Below are 24094 nucleotides of genomic sequence, written 5' to 3' on the forward strand. Positions count from 1 at the left end.
GGGTCAAGCCCCACATCAGGCTCTGTGCTGGGTGGGGAGCCTGCTTCTCCCTCCCAGCCCCCCACTCATGCTCTTTCTTACTTTCTCTTAAAAAAAAAAAAAAAAATATATATATATATATATATATGTATTATGTATGTTTTAATTTTACTTATTTACTCAATAGAGAGATCACAAGCAGGCAAAGAGGCAGGCAGAGAGAGAGGGGGACGCAGCCTCCCTGCTGAGCAGAGTGATGCGGGGCTTGATCCCACGACCCTGAGATCATGAGGCTTAACCCACTGAGCCACCCACGTGCCCCTAAATATATTGTTTTTATAAAATTTTATTTTATTTGAGAGTGTGGGGGTGGGGGGCAAGCAGAGGGAGAGGGAGAAGCAGGCTCCCTGCAGAGCAGGGAACCCAGTGAGGGGCTTGATCCCATGACCCTGGGATCATGACCTGCACCGAAGGCAGATGCTTAACTGACTGAGCCATCCAGGCATCCTCTCTCTAAATAATGATTAAAAAAAAAAAATCTTTAAAAAATGAAAAAAATAGGGGTGCCTCGGTGGTTCAGTGGGTTAAGCCTCTGCCTTCGTCTCGGGTCATGATGTCCGGGTCCAGAGATCGAGCCCCGCATCGGGCTCTCTGCTTGACGGGGAGCCTGCTTTCCCCCTCTCTCTGCCTGCTTGTGATCTCTGTCTGTCAAATAAATAAGATCTTTAAAAAAAAAAATGAAAAAATAAGTTAGACCTACTTCAAGAGAACATCTGTGCCTGGCAGTAGATGTATTTGTGTTCCTTTGGGGGTTTTGTTTTGACTTCTATTTCATGTTAGTTATTTTTAGACTTAAATTTTTAGAACAATTTTAGGTTTAAAATAACATTGAGAGGAAGAGACAGAGATTTCTTGTTATACTCCCTGCCCCCACATATGGACAGCCTTCCTCATTATCAACACCACTCACCAGAATGGAACCTTCTTTACTAAGGATAAGCCTACACCAACACATCATAATCATCCAGAGGCTGTAGTTTACCTTCCGGTTCACTCTTGGTGTTCTGTGGGTTTGGACAAATGTATTATGACATATATCTATTATCTGGCTATTCATCTCCCTGTCCAGCCATACATTTACTTTTATTTTTACTTACCTGCTTCCTTGCTTGCTTATTTGTTTATTTATTTGACAGACAGTGATCACAAGTAGGCAGAGAGGCAGGCAGAGAGAGAGGAAGAAGCAGGCTCCCTGCTGTGCAGAGAACCCTATGCGGAGCTCAATCCCTCCTGGGATCATCACCTGAGCCAAAGGCAGAGGCTTTAACCCACTGAGCCACCCAGGCACCCCATACATTTACTTTTAAGTGGGAAAAAAAAAACTTGCCACCTGATGTATCAGAGTTCCAGGTTTTTTTGATTACTGTTAGATGCTAAGAAAAGCAAGGAAACACCTAGAATCCTATCATCCTAATATCAGTTTTTATTTTTCTACATCCCCTTCCAAGTGGGTCGTGCTATGTTGGGCAAGTTATGGAAGTTGAATTTGCCCCCCCCCCCTTTTTTTTTAAATAATTATTTATTTGAGAGAGCAGGAGCAGGGGGAAAGGCAGAGGGAGAGGCAGAAGCAGACTCCCCGCTGAACAGGGAACCCAATACTGGGCTCTGTCCCAGGACCTGGGATCATGACTGGAGCCAAAGGGAGATGCTTAAGTGACTAAACACCCAGGCACCCCAAATTTGTTCCTTTTCTGAAGACTTAACAGCATAACGTTTAAAGTTACTACCGTGTTACCTAGCCTGTGCGGTCGCTCATTCAGTGGCATTTTCTTTCCTGCTTCCCTGAATCCCCAGCAGCTCTGGCTTTTCTTAAAGGAATGTGGTACTTGGGAATTCATACTTATTAGCCACCAGGAATAAAGCCCAGGTAATTGCAGTAGAACTGGTGTGTTGGGTGGTAAAAACCATGCAGCTGGCAGGCAGTTCAAGGACCAGCTATAGTCAGAGAACTCACTAAGCCTCACAGTTGTTCTACTGAAGTCTATTTGCCTTTGCCTCCAGATCCTTTCTGCAGATCTCTTGCCTCGTTTGGTTCATCTTAAGCATGAACTAGATGCTCAGTATAGATTTTGTGATTTGATTAAGGCTGTTGAGCTCTGTAGTTCCTTATCGTGCTTACCTGAAGACTGCTGTTTGCTCAAGGCTAATTTCTATGATAACTCCAGCCATTGTGATCTTGCACTTTAGTCATACTCCTTACCTTAAAGTCTTGATTATCATCATTTGGATTATCATTTGGGATTTTGTAGTTTGCCTTTTTTCCCCCTTATTCTTTTTTTTTTTTTTTAAAGATTTTACTTATTTATTTGACAGAGAGAGATCACACATAGGCAGAGAGAGAGGAGGAAGCAGGCTCCCTGCTGAGCAGAGAGCCCGATGTGGGACTCGATCCCAGGACCCTGAGATCATGACCTGAGCCGAAGGCAGCGGCTTAACCCACTGAGCCACCCAGGCACCCTCCCCCTTATTCTTAACCAGCTTTGGTTTCGTTTTTATTTTTCTCTTTTCTATTTCACTGTTTTCTGTTCTTACAGTATATTTCCTTTGCTTACTTTGTGTTTGAATTGCTTAGTTTTCTAGTTTAAGGTGAAGGTTAGAAGATCAATTTTGAATCTTTCTTTATAAATATTTTTAAATATAAGCATCCAGTGCTGTAAATTTTCCTCTAAGCACTGCTTCAGCTGTATCTTTCAAATTTTGATAAGTTGTATCTTTATTTTCATTCAGTTAAAAATACTTTCTAATTCCCCTTGAGAGTTTTTATTTCATCCATATGCTATTTAATTTAAACATATTTGAGGGTTTTCCAGGTATTTTTGTTATTAGTTGCTAGTGTAATTCCATTATGGTTAGAAAACACACCTTGTATGATCTTCATTTTTCCAGATGTCTTAAGACTTGCTCTGTGGTCTAGCATATAAGGTCTGTCTTGTCGACTATCTCATATGTACTCTGTAATCTTACTGCTGGACCGTGTCTTATGAATGTCAGCTCAGATTGAATGTGTTGAACGAGTCTTTCTATATCCTTAATATTGTTTTGTCTGCTTCTATCAGTTAACTGAGAGAAGAGTCTTGGAAATCTCCAACTACAATTGTGGATTGATTTATTTCCACTTTCATGTCCATCTTTTTTATTTTTGGGTTTTGTTTTGTTTTTGGAATGGGTTTGGAGACACAGTTCACTTTATTAAAGACATTCAAGCTTTGGGGTGCCGGGGTAGCTCAGTCCGTTACGGGTCTACTTCAGCTCAGGTCATGAACCCAGGGTCCTGGCATCAAGGCCGGCCTCAGGCTCCACACTCGGTAGGAAGTTTGCTTGTCTCTCTTCTCTCTGTGCTGCTGCCCTGCCCCTTGCCTCACCAGCCCCACCGCCGCCCCCGCATTTGTGCTCCTACACACATGTGTGGGCTCTCTCAAATAAATAAGACATCAAGCTTTTAGCGTAAAGCCACATGACATTTAGCTTTTGAGCATGGAAGAAGTTCTGAAGTTTGAAATCTGGAATCTTTAAAATACTTAGACAAATAAAATTACTCCTGTAATAGTTAGGTTGTAATTGTATAAAAAGGCAGGACATTTTGTTGAACAAAACTGAAAGTTGGGCAAAATGTAGTTGGCTTGCAGATGGAAAACCAGCAAGGATTCATCCAAGATATTAGCAGGCTTAGGGGAATGGGGGGCCATTTCATTGATAGCAAAACGCAAACTGATAAGCATTTTGTCCAGGGAGCAGTGAACCTGCATGCAGGTGATGACCAAGGGAGTACGCCACGTGGAGTGCTATGTCATGTACCTAAAGAGACCGTGAGCATTAGAACTGGACTTTGTAACTGATACACACATAGATACCACTGCTGTTTGTTTTTTATAAAGATTTTACCTATTTGAGAGAGAGGTTGAGAGGGGAGAAGCAATCTCCCTGCTGAGCAAGGAGCCCAACACAGGGCTCAATCCCAGGACCTTGGGATCATGACCTGAGCTGAAGGCAGCCACATAACAGACTGAGCCACCTAAGTGCCCCTACAAAGCCTTTTTTTTTTTTTTTTAAGATTTTATTTATTTATTTGACAGAGAGAGATCACAAGTAGAGAGGCAGGCAGAGAGAGGGGGGGAAGCAGGCTCCCTGCTGAGCAGAGAGCCCGATGCAGGACTCGATCCCAGGACCCTGAGATCATGACCTGAGCTGAAGGCAGCGGCCCAACCCCCTGAGCCACCCAGGCACCCTTTTTTAGGTTTTATTTATCTGATAGAGATGCGAGACCGGGAATACAAGCAGGGGGAATGGGAAAGGGAGAAGCAAGCTTCCCACTGAGCTTCCGAGCCTGACATGGTACTCGATCACAGGGACCCTGTCATGACCTGAGCTGAAGGTGGACACTTAATGATTGAGCTACCCAGGTGCCCCTCCTTTAACATTTCTTGTTGTAACGGTCTATTGGCAGTAAATACAGTCTATATTCTGTATCTTTTTGTGTGTCTATAAAAGTGTTTATTTTGTCTTTTTTTTTTTTTAAGATTTTATTTATTTGACACAGAGAGAGATCACAAGCAGACAGAGAGGGCAGGTGGGGGGTGGGGGAACAGACTCCCTGCTGAGCAGAGAGCCTGATGTGGGGCTCAATCCCAGGACCCTGAGATCATGACCAGAGCCGAAGGCAGAGGATTAACCCATTGAGCTACCCAGTCGCTCCTTTGTCTTCATTTCTATTAATGTAAGCTGTTATTTACTTCTGCAATTTTAGTGTTACTGATTCCATCAGAGTATTTTTTTTCTTACTTCAGGTACTGTAATTTTTATCTCTAGATATTCTGTCTTTGTGTTTATTATCTTTTCTCTCCATATTATATTCATTCTTTTAAAATATATTTAAGCATAATTATAAGGCTTGTTAAGTAGCTGTTTTAAGGTCCTTGCTTACTAATTTCATTATTTGTGTTATTGTTAGATCTGTTTCTATTGATTGAGTTTTTTCTGATGATAATTTTTTTTTTTTTGCATGAATGGTAATTTTCTATTACATGCTAGAAATTTTGAGTTTTACATTATTTATAGGTTTTGTAACTTTTTTTTTTTTTAAAGATTTTATTTATTTATCAGAGAGAGAGAGGGGGAGAGAGCGAGCACAGGCAGACAGAATGGCAGGCAGAGGCAGAGGGAGAAGCAGGCTCCCCGCCGAGCAAGGAGCCTGATGTGGGACTCGATCCCAGGATGCTGGGATCATGACCTGAGCCGAAGGCAGCTGCTTAACCAACTGAGCCACCCAGGTGTCCCGTAACTTTTTTTTTTTTAAAGAGTATTGAGCTGTGTTATGTCAGTAACTTGTGGATTATTTTGGTCCATTTAAGGCTTTTAAACTTGGTTGTGGAAAATACATAGCACCCTTTGTTCTGGGCTAACGTACCTCTGTTGCTAGGTTATTGGGAATTGGGGCTCTACCCAATTCCCGTGTATTACAAGGTCTCTCTGCTCTGGTTGGTGGGAACACAAATTGTTGGCAACCTCATGATCTGTGGGACTTGTTCGGCTTTCTGATCTGTGGCATTCTTTTTTATTATTCTCATTTAAATTAAGTTAGCCAGCATATAATACATCGTTAGTTTCAAGTGTAGAGTTCACTTAACCATGTTGCCTGTAACACCCCATGCTCATCGCATCGGTGTCATCCTTAGTGCCCATCACCCAGTTACCTCATCCCCCCGCCCACCTCCACTCCAGCAACCCTCAATTTACTAGAGTTAAGAGTTCTGGTGTTCTTCTAGATGTTGGGGTTTTACTGCATATAGGTTGGTACTCAGCCACAAGCTTGAGGGGGAATCCCTTCATGGAAAGGGATTCCCTTCATGGAAAGATCCAAAGATCTTTCTGAGAACTTGCTTCTCTCTAGTACTTCTGCCTGACAGATTCTAGCTGCCTTGGCCTCCTGAATTCTAATCTCTGTCTCTTCAGTTCAGTGAGACTGTTGGGCTTTGTTTCCATTCCCCCTCCATGTGTGTGGTGCAGCTGGGAAACTGCCAGTAAGCAGGATGCTGGGGAACTTGTGGGGCTCACTTCATTTGTTTCCTTTTTCTCAAGGGTCATGGTCTATGTTGCCTATTTGTCAGTTGTCTGAAGATACTGTTTTATGTATTTTGCTTAGTTTTGTAGTTCTTTATAATGGGAAGGCAATTTCTGTGGTCCCATTAGTTTTCATTCCTTCTATTAATTTTTAGTAGTTTTTCTCATCCCTTTTTCTTCCCCATCCACCCTGGATTACTTACCGTACTTGCTTTTAAGTGTTTATATTGCCTTAATTGATTTTTTCCAGATTAAATTCACACTTTAAAAATACACAATTCAGAGGTTTTCAGTGTATTCGTAAAATTGTGCAACCATTACCACTTTTGCATTCTAGAACATTTTCACCACCCTAAGAAGAAACTATTCTCATGAGCAGTCCTTCACTCCCTGTTGTTCCCCCCATGTCTAGCTCCTGGCAACCATGAATCTACTTTCTGTGTGTATGATTTGGCCTGTTCTGGACATTTCATATAAGTGGAATTGTGCAATATGTGACTCTCTTGGCTAGTGTCCCCCCCCCCCCTTTTTTTAAAAAGATTTATTTTAGAGCAAGAGAGAGCATTTGTGTGTGATTGGGGTTGAGGGGCAGACCAGGAGAGAGAATCTTCAGGCTCCCCACTGAGCATGGAGCCCGACACAGGGCTCTGTCTCAGGCCTCTTGAGATTATTACTTGAACTGAAACCAAGAGTCAGATGCTTAACGGACTGAGCCACCAAGGCACTCCTGTCTAATATCTTTCGCCTAACTTTTTTTTTTTTTTTAAGATTATTTATTTATTTATTTGACAGATCACAAGTAGGCAGAGAGGCAGGCAGAGCCCCATGTAGGGCTCGATCCCAGGACCCTGGGATCATGACCTGAGCTGAAGGCAGAGGCTTTAACCCACTGAGCCACCCAGGCGCCCCTCACCTAACATGTTTTAAAGATTTATCTGTGTTGTAGCATGTATCAGTACTTGAATCCTTTTCATTTGCAAATAATGTTCTTTTATATGGATATACCACATTTTGTTTATCCATTTGTCAATTGATGGACATTTGTGGTTTTCTTCCACTTTTTGGCTGTTAGGAATAATGCTCTTGTGAAGATTTGTGTATGCTTTTTTGTGTGGACACAAGTTTTCATTTCTCTTGGGTATATACTTTGTAGTAGAATTGCTAGATTATATGGTAACTCTTTAACTTTTTGAGGAACTGCCAGGTGGTTCAGCCATTGTATCATTTCACATTCCCACCAGCAGTATTAAAGTGTTCCATTTTCTTCACAGTCTTAACACTTGCCACTTGTCAGTAGCCATTATTATAGGTGTTAAATAGTATCCTTTAGTTTTGATTTATATATACTTTCCTAATGATGAGCTCAGATCTTCTTGAGAACTAGGCAGAATATTATTAGCTGGATAAAGTGGTCCCTACCACCACCACCCCCATAGCTCACTTTACTTTCTCCCACTTTTTTCAGATTGTGAATAAGTGGAACACAGCTCTTATAGGCCTTATGACATACTTTCGGGAGGCCGTGGTGAACACCCAGGAGCTCCTGGACTTGCTAGTGAAGTGTGAGAACAAGATCCAAACACGTATCAAGATTGGCCTCAACTCCAAGATGCCTAGTCGGTTCCCTCCTGTTGTGTTCTATACCCCTAAGGAGTTGGGTGGACTCGGCATGCTCTCAATGGGCCATGTGCTCATCCCCCAGTCTGACCTCAGGTAGGACTTGGTTGAAAATCCTGCTATGAGCGCCTGGCTGCCTCAGTTGGAAGAGCATGCAACTCTTCTTCTCCAGGGTCATGAGCCCATGTTGGGTGTGGAGAGGACTTAAATAAATAAGCAAAAAACTTTTTTAAAAAGGGGGAAAAGAAAATCTTGCTAGACCTCTGAGGAAAGGGGATGTTTCTTTTAAGTTTTATTTTTATTTTTTCTAAAACTTGGTTGTGCCCCAAACAGGTGGTCCAAGCAGACAGATGTAGGTATCACACACTTTCGTTCAGGAATGAGCCATGAAGAAGACCAGCTAATTCCCAACTTGTATCGCTACATACAGCCGTGGGAGAGTGAGTTCATTGATTCCCAGCGGGTCTGGGCGGAGTATGCACTGAAGAGACAAGAGGCCATTGCTCAGAACAGGTACACATCCAGGAAGGTATGGGAGTCTGGTCAGAAGTGTGGAGGGGGTGATCTTTGAGCCTTGCATGGAGGTCAGGAGCAGAGCATGCCCATATTTTTATGGAGACAAATACCTTCTACATCTGACCTGTTTGTCCTTGGCTAGGGAGGAATGGTAAACTCTTTTGAACAAATGTTTGATTTAGATCTTTTTTCTTTGACAGACGACTGACCTTAGAAGATCTAGAAGATTCATGGGATCGTGGCATTCCCCGAATCAACACCCTCTTCCAGAAGGACAGGCACACGTTGGCATATGATAAGGGCTGGCGGGTTCGAACTGACTTTAAGCAGTACCAGGTACATGGAGGGGATGATAGAAATTTTCCCTGAATTAAAAGAATCCATGACCGTGCAGGGAATCTGGGGTAGTAGGCACTCAGAAACTTGATGGTAGTTGCCTTGCCATCTAGGTCTTGAAGCAGAACCCTTTCTGGTGGACACACCAGCGGCATGATGGGAAGCTCTGGAACCTGAACAACTACCGTACAGACATGATTCAGGCCTTGGGTGGTGTGGAAGGCATTCTGGAACACACACTCTTCAAGGGCACTTACTTCCCTACGTGGGAAGGGCTTTTCTGGTGAGGATTCTCTTCTTCCCTTACAGTAACCTATCACGGCCCTCTGAGCTCAACTCTCCTGTTCTATTGAGTTCTCTGGTGTTTACTGGAGAGCGGTGTTCTGGGAGATGGCATCGCTTTAACTGGCCCCTTCTTCGCAGGGAAAAGGCCAGTGGTTTTGAGGAGTCTATGAAGTGGAAGAAGCTAACTAATGCTCAGCGATCAGGATTGAACCAAATTCCCAATCGTAGATTCACCCTCTGGTGGTCCCCAACCATCAACCGAGCCAACGTGAGTGTGATTGCTAGACCTGGGAGAGAGGAAGCTAAAAGCAGGTGTTTCTGCTTCCTTAATTACTCCTAAGAACCAGTCTCTTGACCTCTGCTGTCTCTCTTTTTCTTGTTAGGTATATGTAGGCTTTCAGGTGCAGCTGGACCTGACGGGTATCTTCATGCATGGCAAGATCCCCACACTGAAGATCTCTCTTATCCAGATTTTCCGGGCTCACTTATGGCAGAAGATCCATGAGAGCATTGTGATGGACTTGTGTCAGGTGAGCCAGAATTGAGCGGGGAGGGGACCACCGGAAGTCAGGTCAGCTCATTCTTGGGTAGGGGAAGTCCACCCTGGCAGCACTGAGGATGAGACTTGGATCATCTGAAATTCTGCAAGCCCTCATTCCTGGTGGGCTTCCGTAAGCAGTCATAACCTTTGCGCCTTTGCCTCCAGGTGTTCGATCAGGAACTGGATGCACTAGAAATTGAGACAGTGCAAAAGGAAACAATTCACCCACGGAAGTCTTATAAGATGAATTCTTCCTGTGCAGATATCCTGCTCTTTGCCTCCTATAAGTGGAATGTCTCTCGGCCCTCATTGCTAGCAGACTCTAAGTAAGTGCTTTATAACCAAGCCCTAGGCATTCAGGAAGCTTGGTTTGACTGTTCTACCTGTGCTACTTCAGGAATTGTCCCTGCCTGCTTTTCTTTCTAACTTGGGTACAGTGCCATCCCTGGATCCTATCAGCACCCTTAAAGTACTGCTGATTCTCTGGGTGAGGGGCTTGCTGATTGGAACAGGCAAAGGGATTGGGAATTTTGATATTAGGTGTAGTGATTGAGAGTTCATGTGGTTCATTGATGATATTGGTGGCTTCCTGGATGCGTGGATTCCTGACCTCTTTCTGCCCACAGGGATGTGATGGATAGTACCACCACTCAGAAGTATTGGATTGATATCCAGTTGCGCTGGGGAGACTATGATTCCCATGACATTGAACGCTATGCCCGGGCCAAGTTCCTGGACTACACCACAGACAACATGAGTATTTACCCTTCGCCCACTGGTGTGCTCATTGCCATTGACCTGGCATACAATCTGCACAGGTAAGTTGGTGCTCAGAAGCATGTCTATTTTCTGTCAGCTGCATACTTTATTAATTTAATTAATTAAAAATTTTTAAAGTAAATTAGGACCACATGGGGCTTGAACTTAAGATTTTGAGATCACTGAAAGTTGTACGACAGAGGCCAGGAAGCAAAGAAAATGTCAGTGACCCAGAAAGCTTGACCAGAAAAAGAAAGTGCCACCTTGGCAAACTAAAAAACACATGCACATTAAAGTATGGGGCCTCTTGGGGTGCCTGCTGGCACACTTGAGCATATATGTATGTGTTTTAGTGTCCATGAGCAGACCCTTATCCACCTGGCCAGCAGTCTTTTCTTTCTCTGGAGTTTCATTTTGCCTTGTCCCTGAGGCTGCCAGTCCTGTCTTCACTCTGCTTTTCTCAATAGTGCCTACGGAAACTGGTTCCCAGGCAGCAAGCCTCTCATACAGCAGGCCATGGCCAAGATCATGAAGGCAAACCCTGCCTTGTATGTGTTACGTGAACGGATCCGCAAGGGGCTGCAGCTCTATTCATCTGAGCCCACTGAGCCCTATCTGTCCTCTCAGAATTATGGTGAGCTCTTCTCCAACCAGATCATCTGGTTTGTGGATGACACTAATGTCTACAGAGTGACTATCCACAAGGTGAGAATTAGAAGCCAGGTAGGGATGTGGGGCTCTATATATGCCTGTGGGAGGGTGCTAAGGCAAATGTGTACATTTGGGGTGAAGGCAATATGATTGTGTCTAGATAGTGCTAATTGATGTAATCATTCTTTAGACCTTTGAAGGGAACTTGACCACCAAACCCATCAATGGGGCCATCTTCATCTTCAATCCACGCACAGGGCAGCTCTTCCTCAAGATAATCCACACGTCTGTGTGGGCTGGACAGAAGCGTTTGGGGCAGGTGAGCCAGTTAAAGGACAGAGAAGTTGTAAACGTTTTCTACCCCTTTTTCTACCTTCTACTACCCCTTTTTCTTTTGGGGGGGGGGATGTGAAAGACAGTAGAGGTAGGGTGGCATCTTCCTGTTTCTGTTTGAGAGATTTAAGGTATCTCATTTGAACCTTTTCTCTGAATTACTTGGGAAGTATTCTTTAGGAGGCCTAGCAGTGTGTGAGGTCCTTCACTACCTACAGTTGGTCTCTGTTTCTTGACTCTCCTATCTTTAACCTGTCTTAAACAAGGCAACCAAAAGTCATCTTTCTAAAGGGAACAAATACTCTTTTTTTTTTTTTTTTTTTTTAAAGATTTTATTTATTTACTTGACAGACAGAGATCACGAGTAGGCAGAGAGGCAGGCAGAGAGAGAGAGGAGGAAGCAGGCTCCCTGCTGAGCAGAGAGCCCGATGCGGGACTCGATCCCAGGACCCTGAGATCATGAACTGAGCCGAAGGCAGCGGCTTAACCCACTGAGCCACCCAGGCGCCCCGGGAACAAATATTCTTAAAACATCACTTTTTACCAAATTTCTACCTCTAAGCCTTTGGTAGCCCCTTCTTGGTGAATTAACTCTTCTTTTTAAAGATTTTATTTATTTATTTGACAGACAGAGATCACAAGTAAGCAGAGAGGCAGGCAAAGAGAGAAGAAGGGAAGCAGGCTCCCTATTGAGTAGAGAGCCCGATGTGGGGCTCAATCCCAGGACCCTGGGATCATGACCTGAGGCAGAGGCTTTATTAACCCACTGAGCCGCCAGGCACCCTGGTGAATTAACTCTTCTTTGGTTTCCTAGACACTTGATACCTGGCTGGGTTATAAACTGTCCAACTATGGTTTCTCTTCCTTTAAAACCTATTTCCTGGGCACTTGGGTGGCTAAGTTGGTTGAACATCTCCCTTCAGCTCAGGTCATGATCCCACCATCCTGGATGGTGCCTGGGTGAGTCAGGGTCCCTGCCACCTTCTGTCTCCCCCCACCCCCAATGCGTCCGTGATCTCTAATTAATTAAAAACACCTGTTTGCTCTTGCAAACAGTCCACTGTCCTACTGTCCCCAAACTCGGTTGTTCATTTCCACTTCTGTGGCTTTGCTTCTATATCTTCCTTATAGAAGGAACTCAATTCTGTGTACTCTGTTAATCACAGTCTTATCATTCCTTTTTTTTTTTTTTTTTTAAGATTTTATTTATTTGACAGCGAGAGAGGCTGAGCATGGGCAGGAGGTGAGGGAGAAACAGATTTCCTGCTGAGCAAGGAGCCCAATGTGGGACTCGATCCCAGGACCAAGGATCATGACCTGAGCTGCAGGCAGATGCTTAACGACTGAGCTACCCAGGCCCCCAGTCTTACTCATTCCTTAAGACCTTTTTCTTTATGGAGTGGGGCGCCTGGGTGGCTCAGTCAGTTAAGGGTCCAACTCTAGATTTCGGTTTGGGTTGTGATCTCAGTATTGTGAGATTCTCATCCAGCTCTGCACTCAGTGCGGAGTCGGCTTGAGATTCTCTTTCTCTCTGCCCTTCCCCTCATTTGTGTGCATACATGCTGTCTCTAAATAAAGTCTTCCTGTTTCTTTATGTAGCTTTTTTTGATCTTTAGCCTTAATCTCTTTTGTCTGTGATATATTATGTAATTAAGTACTGCATCGTGGTATATCTTGTATGAGGTTTTTTGGCCAGTTAGGTTGAAAAGCCTTTTGGGCAAGGCTATTTGACACTTTTTTTGCATTTCCAAGTACCCAGCATTCATTGGCAGTGCGCAACAGAAACATAGATTGATTTTTTTTTTTTAAGATTTTATTTATTTGATACAGATCACAAGTAGAGAAGCAGGCGGGGGGCGGGCGGGGAACCAGGCTTCCTGCAGAGAGCCTGATGCAGGGTTCGATCCCAGGACCCTGAGATCATGACCTGAGCCGAAGACAGAGGCTTAACTAACTGAGCCACCCAGGCACTCCACAGAGTGATTATTTCAAGACTAGGAGCTTTTGTTCTAGTTGACTTAGGGATGGTAGAAACTCATTTTCCATTTCCTCCCCTCTTTCTTTTTAGTTGGCTAAATGGAAGACAGCTGAGGAAGTGGCTGCCCTCATCCGATCTCTGCCTGTGGAGGAGCAGCCCAAGCAGATCATTGTCACCAGGAAGGGCATGCTGGACCCATTGGAGGTGAGAGGTGGTTGAGGTAGAAGAGGGAAGGTCTGAGACCTGCAGGCTCTGTTTCTAATCTTGGACTTGATCTTGTTTCAGGTGCACTTGCTGGACTTTCCCAATATTGTGATCAAGGGATCAGAGCTCCAGCTACCTTTCCAGGCCTGTCTCAAGGTGGAAAAGTTTGGGGACCTCATCCTTAAAGCCACTGAACCCCAGATGGTTCTCTTCAATCTCTACGATGACTGGCTCAAGACTATCTCATCCTACACGGTAGGAAACCACCCAACAAAGAGGGTCATTCTAAGAGGATGGGTCTGGGGCCATGAGACAATCCTGTGCCTGCCTTAGCTTTTTCCCAGGACCACTATGAGGCCATTTTCACATCTTCAGCTTGTGGATGAGGTAGCAGCTCTGTGTACCACATATAAAGTTGACTGAGAGCAGGAGAGGAAGGCTGCATCTTAGAGGTTGAAATCAATTTCTGGGTTCCCTGAAAGGATAGAGTCGAGGAAAGGGGGAAGACATCTAGTGGCTGACCTCCCCTCTCTTCCCCATTGCTGCCATATCTCTTCTCAGGCTTTCTCCCGTCTCATCCTGATTCTGCGTGCCCTGCATGTGAACAATGACCGGGCGAAGGTGATCCTGAAGCCAGACAAGACTACTATTACAGAACCACACCACATCTGGCCCACTCTGACTGACGAGGAGTGGATCAAAGTGGAGGTGCAGCTAAAAGATCTCATCTTGGCTGATTATGGCAAGAAAAACAAGTAAGCAATGGTGCTGGGGAGACAGATGGAAGATCCTAATAGAGTGAAATGAATGGTTCAGTATGTAGTTTCTGGGTATTTTGGGAACACTAAGGTTCAGAAATTTCTCAAGTAATTGTCCTGGGGAATGCTGTAGAAAAGAGGTAGGCAGTGTCTTCAAATAATGTAGAAAATGTCTGTGTTTTGGGGCTTCAGTCTGATTCTGGGGTATTTCTCATGTTGCCATTTTGAGCAGGGCATTTCTTTACTGTCCATACATTACAGGAATTTTTAACATCCTGGATCCCCAGGTACCATTGCTAATAGCATGTGCACGTGCGCACGCGTACACACACACACACACACACACACACCTTCCTTCCCCCTCCCTTTCACTGTGCAGCCAAAAATAAAAATGTCCATAGATTTCCAGGTTTACCTAGGGTGACTGGCAACACTAGCTGTGGTTGAGAACATGTTCTAAGGGTTTCTGATTTTAAGAATTGTGCTGTTAAACTGGGGCACTTTTTGTCAAAGAAAAGAGGAATGTCTAGATACTGATGAGGTTTGAGCATGGCTGAAAGGTGTACATGCACAGAGCCATCCTGGGCTGTGATAAATCTTATCAGTATTAGTACATCTCGATGTCACACTTCCTTTACGAATGCCACTTGAGGATTATCTGGGGTAAGGGTCTGGGGTCCCTTGTCTTACCAAGTTACACTCTTGCCATTGGACATAATTGACTGAAGGCAAGGGATCTTGTGATGTGAATAATTCTGTCCCCACAGTGTGAATGTGGCATCGCTGACACAATCAGAAATTCGAGACATCATCCTGGGTATGGAGATCTCGGCACCATCACAGCAGCGGCAGCAGATAGCGGAGATTGAGAAGCAGACCAAGGAACAGTCACAGCTGACAGCAACACAGACTCGTACTGTCAACAAGCATGGTGATGAGATCATTACTTCTACCACCAGCAACTATGAGACCCAGACTTTCTCCTCCAAGACTGAATGGAGGGTTAGGTACTACTATAAGGGATGGGAGGGGTTAGGGATGGCAGTGCCCACTGATAATACCTGTGGTGCTAGCCAGAGAAATGCTAACATTCCCCACCATTTTTAGAGCCATCTCTGCTGCCAACCTTCACCTGAGGACCAATCATATTTATGTTTCATCTGATGACATCAAGGAGACCGGTTATACCTATATCCTTCCCAAAAATGTGCTTAAGAAGTTTATCTGCATATCTGACCTTCGGGCCCAGGTAAATGTCCTCAACTAGGAGATAGTCCGTGCCCAAAACTCACCTGAGATTGCCTAGAACTTAAGGTGCAGGTTTCAGGATTCGTGGATGAATAAATATATATATTAGAATGGCTGAGGGGCACCTGGGTGGCTCAGTTGGGCATCTGCCTTCAGCTTGGGTCATGATCCTGGAGTTCCTGGGATTAAGCTTCATGTTGGACTCCCTGCTCAGAGGAGAATCTGCTTCTCCCTCTGCCCCTCATCCTACTCGTGTTCTCTCTCTCTCACTCTCCCTGTTTCTCTCTCAAACAAATAAATACAACCTTTTTTTTTTCCTTCAAGATTTTATTTATTTGACAGAGATAAAGTGAGATCGGAGACACAAGCAGGGGAAGTGGAAGAGGGAAAAGCAGGCTCCCCACCAGACAGGGAGCCCAGTGTGTGGCTTGATTCCAGGACCCCAGAATCGTGACCGAGCAGAAGACAGACACTTAACAACTGAACCACCCAGGCGCCCCTAAATAAAGAAAATCTTTAAAGCAAAACAAAACGAAATAGCAGGAAATGTTTTGGCTCCCATCAAATCTTAAAGCATCATAAAGCTATGGCAATTATGAAAATGATGTACTGGCCCAAAAGTTATTGGAAGAGGATAGCAAATAATCAGAAACAGATTCATGTGGGTATAATAAATATGTATCAGGGAGCGCCTGGGTGGCTCAGTGGATTAAAGCCTCTGCTTTCGGCTCGGGTCATGATCCCAGCGTCCTGGGATCGAGCCCCACATTAGGCTCTCTGCTCAGCAGGCAGCCTGCTTCCTCCTCTCTGCCTGCTTCTCTGCCTACTTGTGATCTCTGTCTGTCAAATAAATAAAATCTTTTAAAAAATAAAATAAAAAAATAAATATGTATCATATCTATAGGATTAAGGATGCTATATGATACTGAAACAATCAGACCCCTGGTTCACAACATGAAAAAAAAAATGCATGTAAAGATCTGCATGTAAAATACTAAGCTGTAGAGTATTGGAAGAAAGTACTGATTACCTTAGTGTTGGGATAGCGTTCTTTTTTCTTTTCTTTTAAAGATTTTGTTTATTTATTTGTCAGCACACAAGCAGGCAGAGAGAGAAGCAGGCTCCCTGCCAAGCAAGGAGCACGATGTGGGACTTGATCCTAGTACCCCAGGATCATGACCTGAGCCAAAGGCAGCGTCTTAACCAATTAAGCCACCCAGGCATCCCGGGGATAGCGTTCTTTTTTTTTTTTTTTAAGATTTTTTTTTATTTATTTATTTGACAGAAATCACAAGTAGATGGAGAGGTAGGCAGAGAGAGAGGGAAGCAGGCTCCCTGCCGAGCAGAGAGCCTGATGCGGGACTCGATCCCAGGACCCTGAGATCATGACCTGAGCCGAAGGCAGTGGCTTAACCCACTGAGCCACCCAGGTGCCCCCCGGGGATAGCGTTCTTAAGATGTAAAACCCAGAACCATAATTAAAAGTAATAACTTGTGTTTGACAAAGACATACGAAAAACAGGAAGAAAATATTTGCATAATTCTAAAATAAGATGGATTAGAAACTAGAATAGGGAATTACAGAAGATGGCTCACTCGGGTGAGCATCTGACTTCAGTTCAGAGTCTTAAGATGGAGCCCTGTGTGGGGTCCCCTGCTCAGTGGGGAGTCTGCTTCTCCCTCACCCCCTGGCTTGTGTGCTGCCTGTCTGTCTCAAATAAAATCTTGAAAATAAATAAAAATATAACTGTAGACTAGGCAAGGAATTTGAAGGTAGGGATGCTTGGGTGGCTCAGTCGGTTAAGCATTTGCCGTCAGCTCAGGTCACAATCCCAGGGTTCTGGGATCAAGTTCTGCATGGGGCTCCTTGCTTAGGGGGCAGTCTGTTTCTCCCTCTGCCTGCTGCTCCCCTTGCTTGTTTGTACACTCTCTGACAATAAATAAAATTTTAAGAAAAAAAAATCTGAAGGTAGTTCAGAAATGGAGCAACAGATGGCAAATGAAAAGGTGCCCAGCTTTTTTTTTTTTTTTTTTAACTAAAAGAAAAACATTTTTAATTTGGGGGATAAATTATTTATAACACAATTCTCAAAATACAGTTAAAAACTGGAGAACCAAGCATGTGTGAAGCCATGGGGATGGGCAGGGGGAGAGGCTGCTCCATGTAGCTGAGGTCCTAGAAAGCAGTCGCCGCATCCTTGCCACGCCCTCGCCACCGGGAGGTCTGCTCACTGGGACCACTTTCCCAGAAGGAAATAATACTCCACATCACCTCTTCTCCTTCCTTTCTCCTTAAAACTGTAAAAAGACTTCAGGAATCAGCTTTGTCAGTCAAATGAGTTGCTTGCATTTTCTTAGATTCTTATTCAAGTCTCTGGTAATCCAAAGCCTGGCAGTCACTTCAGGATGTATAGTAAAAATGACAATCCCGGGGCACCTGGGTGGCTCAGTCGGTTAAAGGGTGCCCAGCTTAACAAATAATCAGGTAATTCGTATTGAATAAAACCAGTTTGTGGCCTCAGGTTGGTGAATTTGAAAAGATTGTTCGTATTCTGTATGCGTGATTTTATAGGAACACAAGTTCTTTTACTTTGTTGATGACAGTGTAAAATTTAAAATACCACTTAGTGGAGGGGTGCCTGGGTGGCTCAGAGGGTTAAGCCTCTGCCTTTGGCTCAGGTCATGGTCTCAGGGTCCTGGGACTGAGCCCTGCATTGGGCTCTGCTCGGTGGGAAGCCTGTTTACCCCTCTCTGCCTGCCAGTCTGCCTACTTGTGATCTCTCTCTCTCTCTGTAAATAAATAAAATCTTTAAAAAAAGATTTAAAAGGTAAAAAAATAAAATACCACTTAGTGGTAGATTGAAAGATGAATTTAGCTTGTGAAAATTCATGAGCTGTGTGTTGGGTCACTTATTTACGGATACTATATAGATTATACTATGCAGATTCCTGGATCCCACTTGAGATTCTGATGTGGTATGTCTGAGATGAGGTCCATGTTTACATTTGAACAAGCACCCCAGGTAATTCTGACCACATTTTGACCTATTCTTTGTTCTTGGGGAAGGGAACGAAACACAGGTCTAACAGCCCAGAGTCTTAGAATGGTACTAAGAATCATTTTGGTTCTTGATCCCCTTGTTTCTAGATTGCAGGATACCTGTATGGAGTGAGCCCACCAGATAACCCCCAGGTGAAGGAGATCCGCTGCATCGTAATGGTACCACAGTGGGGCACTCACCAGACCGTGCACCTGCCTGGCCAGCTGCCCCAGCATGAGTACCTCAAGGTCAGTATAGGTGTAGAAGAATGGAGGCTTTCTTCTGTCAGAGTGGTGGAGGGAAGGCAGCTATGTTACTTTTACGGAAGTGATTGCTTACTGCCGATAGGATAGGGCTCCAAATAGCTTTTTACCTCTCTTTGCCTATAGGAGATGGAACCCTTAGGATGGATCCACACTCAGCCCAATGAATCCCCCCAGCTGTCACCCCAGGATGTCACTACCCATGCTAAGATCATGGCTGACAACCCATCTTGGGATGGTGAAAAGACCATTATCATCACCTGCAGGTAGGCTTTGGGCCCCGTTGAAGTATGGCAGGGCGGGCATTGCAGCACAGGGCCTGAAATGGTAGCCTGAGCTCTGACTCTGTCCTCATCCCTCTTTCAGCTTCACACCAGGCTCCTGCACACTGACCGCCTATAAGCTGACGCCCAGTGGCTATGAATGGGGTCGCCAGAACACAGACAAGGGCAACAATCCCAAGGGCTATCTACCCTCACATTATGAAAGGGTCCAGATGCTGCTGTCAGACCGTTTCCTTGGCTTTTTTATGGTTCCTGCCCAGTCCTCATGGAACTACAACTTTATGGGTAAGTTGGAGAGCACAGGGTACTCAGGCTAGGTGAGGCAATGCACCTGGTTAACAGTGGCCCTTTCCTTCTTCCACAAGGTGTCCGGCATGATCCCAACATGAAGTATGAGCTGCAGCTGGCAAATCCTAAAGAGTTCTACCACGAGGTGCACAGGCCTTCCCACTTCCTCAACTTCGCGCTCCTGCAAGAGGGCGAGGTCTACTCTGCAGACCGAGAGGACCTCTATGCCTAGTTGTCTTCACCTCTCCCTGCTTCAGACGTCCCAAAGACTGGAGCCTTTTACCCCCAATGAGAAGCTGGTGACATTCAGCAGCTTGGTCCCTTTCCCCCCTATTTGTGCTTCTTGTATTATTGATTTCTGGTGGCTTGTAGTCCTGAGCAAAATATAGTAATAAATTTTGTATAAATAGGACTTTTGGAGTTTTTTGGGGTTTTTTTGTCCCTGAGCCCAAATTCTGACTGTAAAGATGGAAGAAGCTGGACTTGTTCACAGCTGGCCTCAGCCTTAAAGGGGTAGAAGGCCCCTAATCAGGGGCTGTGGACCACGTATCCCTTAGATTCAGAGAACTGGGGTGGGGTTGGGTTTTCATACCCTTACTGCTTTGACCACATTTACCAACTTCCCTTCAAAATATTTGCAAACTATCACTCCTTTCAACATCCTTTGGGGTGGCTGCTCCCATTTTCTGAGTCTGGAAGCTTGTAGTTTTTTCCCCAGCAGCTGTGGTGCCCAGCCTAGCTTCTTAAGCTTTGTGTCACTGGTGGTTGGGAAAACAGGCGCATGGCTGGGCAGATGGATGTCTCTGGCTGAGGCCAATGACATCCCTCCTACCTCACCTTTTGCCTGTAGTACTTGGCAGCCAAGTTGGGCCTCATGACTCCAGACACAGGGGTGGGGCCTGGACTGGGCCTGTGGGGAGGGATTGACAAAAGTGACCACTTAGAGCCCTGTGCCTCAGCTCTTGGACGCCTGGCTGGAAGTAGGCAGTCCTGCTTCCTGTGACCTTGGGGGCTTGAACAGGACAGGGCCCAGGGGGCCCAGTGCACTACCTCTTTCCCCAAGCCTTTTCTCTTAATCGCTCCTCCTCTGTCGCTTCTTCCCCGCCCTCTACTGCCCTAAACTGCTTCCTGGGCCGGAAACTGTTTGGCTTTTTCCTGCCCCAGTGAGGGTTGGAGGGGGCGGGGGTTGTCGCAGCCCTTAACTTTCAGGGAACATGGAGCCCAGGAAGGCGGTGCCTGGGGTGCACAGCTGCGGGCCTCGGGTGGCCGCGGGGTCAGGGACGGCCGTGGAGCTCGTGTACCATCTAGCGGGGGCCCTGGGCACGGAGCTGAAGGAGCTGGCGCGCCGCTTCGGGCCGGAGGCGGCGGCCAGGCTAGTGCCGCTCGTGGTGCGGGCGCTGGAGCTCCTGGAAAAGGCTGCGGTGGGGCCGGACCCAGACTCAGTGAGTCACCGACTTTCCCCTGGCCCCCCGCAGGGCTGGTGGGAGTCCAGCCCTCACCGCCTGGCCTCCCCAGCTGCAGGTGTCCGCGCAGCAGGCCGAAGCAGAGCTGCGGCGGCTGCGGGAGGAGAACGAGCGCCTCCGCAGAGAGCTGCGCTCCGGGCCACAGGGTGAGTGCGGGCACGGCCAACGGGCGGGGCGGGCCGGCTCAGGGCCTCCTCCCCAGGCCGGGACTAAGAACGCCCCTTCCTCAGAGGAGCGCGCTCTCCTGAGGCAGCTCAAGGAAGTGACCGACCGCCAGCGGGACGAGCTCCGCGCGCACAACCGAGACCTGCAACAGCGCAGCCAGGAGACCGAGGCGGTGAGGGCGGGGCGGGGCGAAGGGCGTGGGGCGTGGCGAAGGGCGTGATGCGGGACGCTCCCTAGCCCATCAGTCGGCGCCCCGCCCACTTCCTCTTTTGCTCCGCCTCCAGCTGCAGGAGCAGCTGCAGCGCCTCCTACTGGTGAACGCGGAGCTGCGGCACAAGCTGGCCGCCGTACAGACTCAGCTGCGCGCGGCGAGGGACCGTGAGAGGGAGCGGGAACTGCAGAGCCAGGGGGCCGTGGAGCTGACGCGGGATCGGACCAGGGGCTCCGGGTACGAGCAGAGGCAGGAGCCCGAGCGGGCCACCGCCGACGCAGGAGCCCCGGGGAACCCTGAGGACCCGGTGAGTGCCCATCACCGTACTCACAGGTCCGGTACTTGGTGGGCACTCGGGTTTTCTGTGCTGCGTAGCAGGTCCACCCGGAAGGCGGAAGGCGGCACACGAGTGGCTGGCACCTGCTCCCACGCTCAGCTGTCATCTGTTGCAGCGCCTTCGCCTCCAAGTCTCCGTGCCCGTCACTTGCTCTGTGATGGTGGGGTGGAGGGGAGCGCCGGTAGAGGCCCCCACTGACCAAGCCTGCCCTTCCTGCAGCAGCCAGGCCACCCCTCCAAGGCAGGACAGTGCAGCTTCAGTCGAGAGGAGCTCGAGCAGATACTTCAGGAGCGGAATGAGCTCAAAGCCAATGTGTTCCTACTGAAGGAGGAGTTGGCCTACTTCCAGCGGTGAGGGCGGTGGGCAGGGGCTGGGAAGTTCAGGGGTCGCACTCACACCCATTGCTGGGCCTCAGGTCCCCAGCTTCATTCTTTGGTTCACTGATCTATCTACAATGACATGTGCCAGGCACTGTGCTGGACACTGAGAGGACATGAATCACACAGCTCCTGTCTTCCTAGAACTTCTTCCAAATGCGGGAGGAGGTAGTACAAAAAGTTACAGCAGTGGTCAAAGAAAGATTCCTAGGAGGGGGCAACATCTAAGCTACCTATGAGGGGTGTTAGCAAGGCAGAGTGTTTCAAAAAGGGGAACAACACACACAGGCACTTGGGATGAGAGCAATGGTTGGCATTCCCAGGGCTTACCCTGCCCTTTTCCCTCCTCTATAGGGAGCTGCTCGCAGACCACCGGGTCCCTGGGCTTCTGGTTGAGGCCATGAAGGTGGCTGTCAAGAAGCAGCGGAAGAAGATCAAGGCCAAGATGTTAGGGATCCCAGAGGAGGCAGAGAGCAGGTAAGTCCCTGCCTCCATTCCCACTGAGCCAGTCCTCCCTTGCTCTTTGTGCCGAGCCTGATGACCCAGCCGGGTCGTGCTCTAACCCAGCCTGGTCATCCCTTGAGCCTACCACCTTAGCCTCATCCCTCCCTGAGCCTGTCACCTAGCCTAGTCACTTCTTAAACCTATTAACCTGGCCTGATCACCCCTGAGCCTGCTGTCCAGCCTGCCACATCTTCTATCTGGATCGCACTTGCCACGCTCACTATGTATCTTCTGCTGAAGAAATCTGGTAATGCTGCTTCTCCACCTTAGTTTTTCAGTTTCCTCTCTTGGCTGGATCTGCTTGTTCTCAGGGGGTTAAGAATGTAATTACAGGGGCGCCTGGGTGGCTCAGTGGGTTAAAGCCTCTGCCTTCAGCTCAGGTCATGATCCCAGGGTCCTGGGATCGAGCCCCACATCGGGCTCTCTACTCAGCGGGGAGCCTGCTTCCTCCTCTCTCTCTGCCAGCTTCTCTGCCTACTTGTGATCTCTGTCTGTCAAATAAATAAAATCTTTAAAAAAAAAGAGGGGGGCACCTGGGTGGCTCAGTGGGTTAAAGCCTCTGCCTTCAGCTCAGGTCATGATCTCAGGGTCCTGGGATCAAGCCCCACGTCCGGCTCTCTGCTCAGCGGGAAGCCTGCTTCCCCTCCTCTCCCTCTGTCTGCCTTCTGGTGATCTCTGTCAAATAAATAAAATATTAAAAAAAAAAAGAATGTAATTACAGGCACATCAGGACCTGCTATGAGGCTATCAAATTAAAGCCTCAAGATGTCCTTCCTTCATCTCCCTAGCACCTGCTTCTCTCCAGGCTTGAGGGTCCCATAGTCACTCTGTTCTCCCTTGGCTGTTTCTGGGTATTGTGCAGAAGACAGGACATAGCTGGGTTCCCATGGTCCCCAGGGCCTTGATGAATGACCCCCTATCTCCTCTCTCCTCTTCTCTGCCTCAGTGACGATGAAGACAGCTCATGGCTCCTGCTCTCCAGTGATAAGGGAGCCCATCCTGCACCCACTGAGTCCAGAATACAAAGTTTGTATGTTGTGGGAAGAGGAAGGGCAAAGGTTGTGGGGGTGAAGGAGGGGCCCCACCTTTGTTCTTCTCCCCTTTCCTGCTCCACTGACATTCATCCTGCTGTCCTGAGCTCTAAGTATGCCCCTCCCTCCATTGACCCTGGCCCCTTCCCCTCCTCAGTACTTCGGGTTGCCCTTTCTTCCTATTGTATCCTCTTTCCTCACCACTCCCCGAGCCCATAGCCTTGACCTGTCTGGTATCCAATCTCAAAATACCTCTTGGTTCTCCCCCCAGCTTTGGCCTGTCCTATCAGAGTGAAACAGAGGCCCCCGAAGCCCAGACCAGCAGCATGGCTCCCAGTGAGCTAGGGGGAGAAGAGGAGGCCCCACAACAACCCCACTTGGAGCCTGGGGGCAGCCCCACAGTCCTCAATTCCTGACTGGCTCTGCTCTGCACCTGATGAACATCTTTGTCTGGGGCAGTCACAGCTGCCCCAGAGAACTGACTTTGGAATTCGGCTATGGGTGGGTGTGTGGCCTCAAATGAGGACAGGGCTCTGTTCTTCTCAGCCCTCCCCAGGCTCTTTCCCAGTCCTGGCCTGAGCTAGGTCATGACGAAGAGCTCAGCCTACTTTCCTTCCCTGTATCTCTGTGCCAAGCCTCAGGGGTCAGATAAAATTGCTTCCTTCTGGAGTCTCAGTTTTCCCATCCATATAATGGAGAGCTGACTACTTACCTCCCAAGGGTTTGTGAGAGTGGCCTAAGGCAATGTAATAAAGCAGCTGCCCATGATACCCAGAAATGGCTCCAAGTCTGTGTATTAGCGGTCTGC

General features: G+C 47.1%; 2 protein-coding genes across 3 annotated transcripts in view; both read left to right on the forward strand.

Moving 5' to 3' along the window:
- PRPF8 (pre-mRNA processing factor 8) overlaps nucleotides 1–19610 on the forward strand; it is a 35499-nt gene extending 15889 nt beyond the window's left edge. The window contains exons 25-43 of the mRNA XM_032323039.1: nucleotides 7562–7809; nucleotides 8047–8226; nucleotides 8430–8565; nucleotides 8679–8848; nucleotides 8989–9118; nucleotides 9234–9380; nucleotides 9557–9717; nucleotides 10018–10209; nucleotides 10618–10855; nucleotides 10992–11120; nucleotides 13203–13316; nucleotides 13398–13571; nucleotides 13878–14071; nucleotides 14842–15081; nucleotides 15182–15323; nucleotides 18471–18611; nucleotides 18753–18892; nucleotides 18993–19195; nucleotides 19276–19610. Of these exons, the coding sequence (XP_032178930.1) occupies nucleotides 7562–7809; nucleotides 8047–8226; nucleotides 8430–8565; nucleotides 8679–8848; nucleotides 8989–9118; nucleotides 9234–9380; nucleotides 9557–9717; nucleotides 10018–10209; nucleotides 10618–10855; nucleotides 10992–11120; nucleotides 13203–13316; nucleotides 13398–13571; nucleotides 13878–14071; nucleotides 14842–15081; nucleotides 15182–15323; nucleotides 18471–18611; nucleotides 18753–18892; nucleotides 18993–19195; nucleotides 19276–19430 (3234 nt within the window). The 3' untranslated portion in view covers nucleotides 19431–19610. The remainder of the gene's footprint in view (nucleotides 1–7561; nucleotides 7810–8046; nucleotides 8227–8429; nucleotides 8566–8678; nucleotides 8849–8988; nucleotides 9119–9233; nucleotides 9381–9556; nucleotides 9718–10017; nucleotides 10210–10617; nucleotides 10856–10991; nucleotides 11121–13202; nucleotides 13317–13397; nucleotides 13572–13877; nucleotides 14072–14841; nucleotides 15082–15181; nucleotides 15324–18470; nucleotides 18612–18752; nucleotides 18893–18992; nucleotides 19196–19275) is intronic.
- Nucleotides 19611–20047: 437 nt separating this feature from the next.
- Nucleotides 20048–24060, forward strand: RILP (Rab interacting lysosomal protein). 2 transcript variants are annotated; one of them, XM_032323042.1, is made up of 8 exons: nucleotides 20048–20640; nucleotides 20714–20807; nucleotides 20892–20998; nucleotides 21111–21344; nucleotides 21597–21724; nucleotides 22106–22228; nucleotides 23202–23285; nucleotides 23558–24060. In XM_032323042.1, exons 1-8 carry the CDS (start codon nucleotides 20413–20415, stop codon nucleotides 23700–23702), a joined length of 1143 nt encoding a protein of 380 aa, XP_032178933.1. In that variant the 5' UTR covers nucleotides 20048–20412; the 3' UTR covers nucleotides 23703–24060. The 2 variants fall into 2 exon arrangements, with proteins under 2 accessions (XP_032178933.1, XP_032178932.1); XM_032323041.1 differs by having other exon boundaries at nucleotides 20051–20640; nucleotides 21594–21724.
- The last annotated feature ends 34 nt before the right edge of the window (nucleotides 24061–24094 follow it).

The sequence above is a fragment of the Mustela erminea genome, chromosome 18 (assembly GCF_009829155.1).
Source record: "Mustela erminea isolate mMusErm1 chromosome 18, mMusErm1.Pri, whole genome shotgun sequence".
In the NCBI taxonomy this organism is placed as follows: Eukaryota; Metazoa; Chordata; class Mammalia; order Carnivora; family Mustelidae; genus Mustela; species Mustela erminea.

Excerpts from the sequence above, each read along its gene's own strand:
- RILP (XM_032323041.1), top strand. The coding sequence starts at position 20,413 with ATGGAGCCCAGGAAGGCGGTGCCTGGGGTGCACAGCTGCGGGCCTCGG. Across the intron at positions 20,641-20,713 it reads TGGGGCCGGACCCAGACTCA|CTGCAGGTGTCCGCGCAGCA; the intron begins GTGAGTCACCGA and ends TGGCCTCCCCAG. Across the intron at positions 23,286-23,557 it reads GAGTCCAGAATACAAAGTTT|CTTTGGCCTGTCCTATCAGA; the intron begins GTATGTTGTGGG and ends TTCTCCCCCCAG.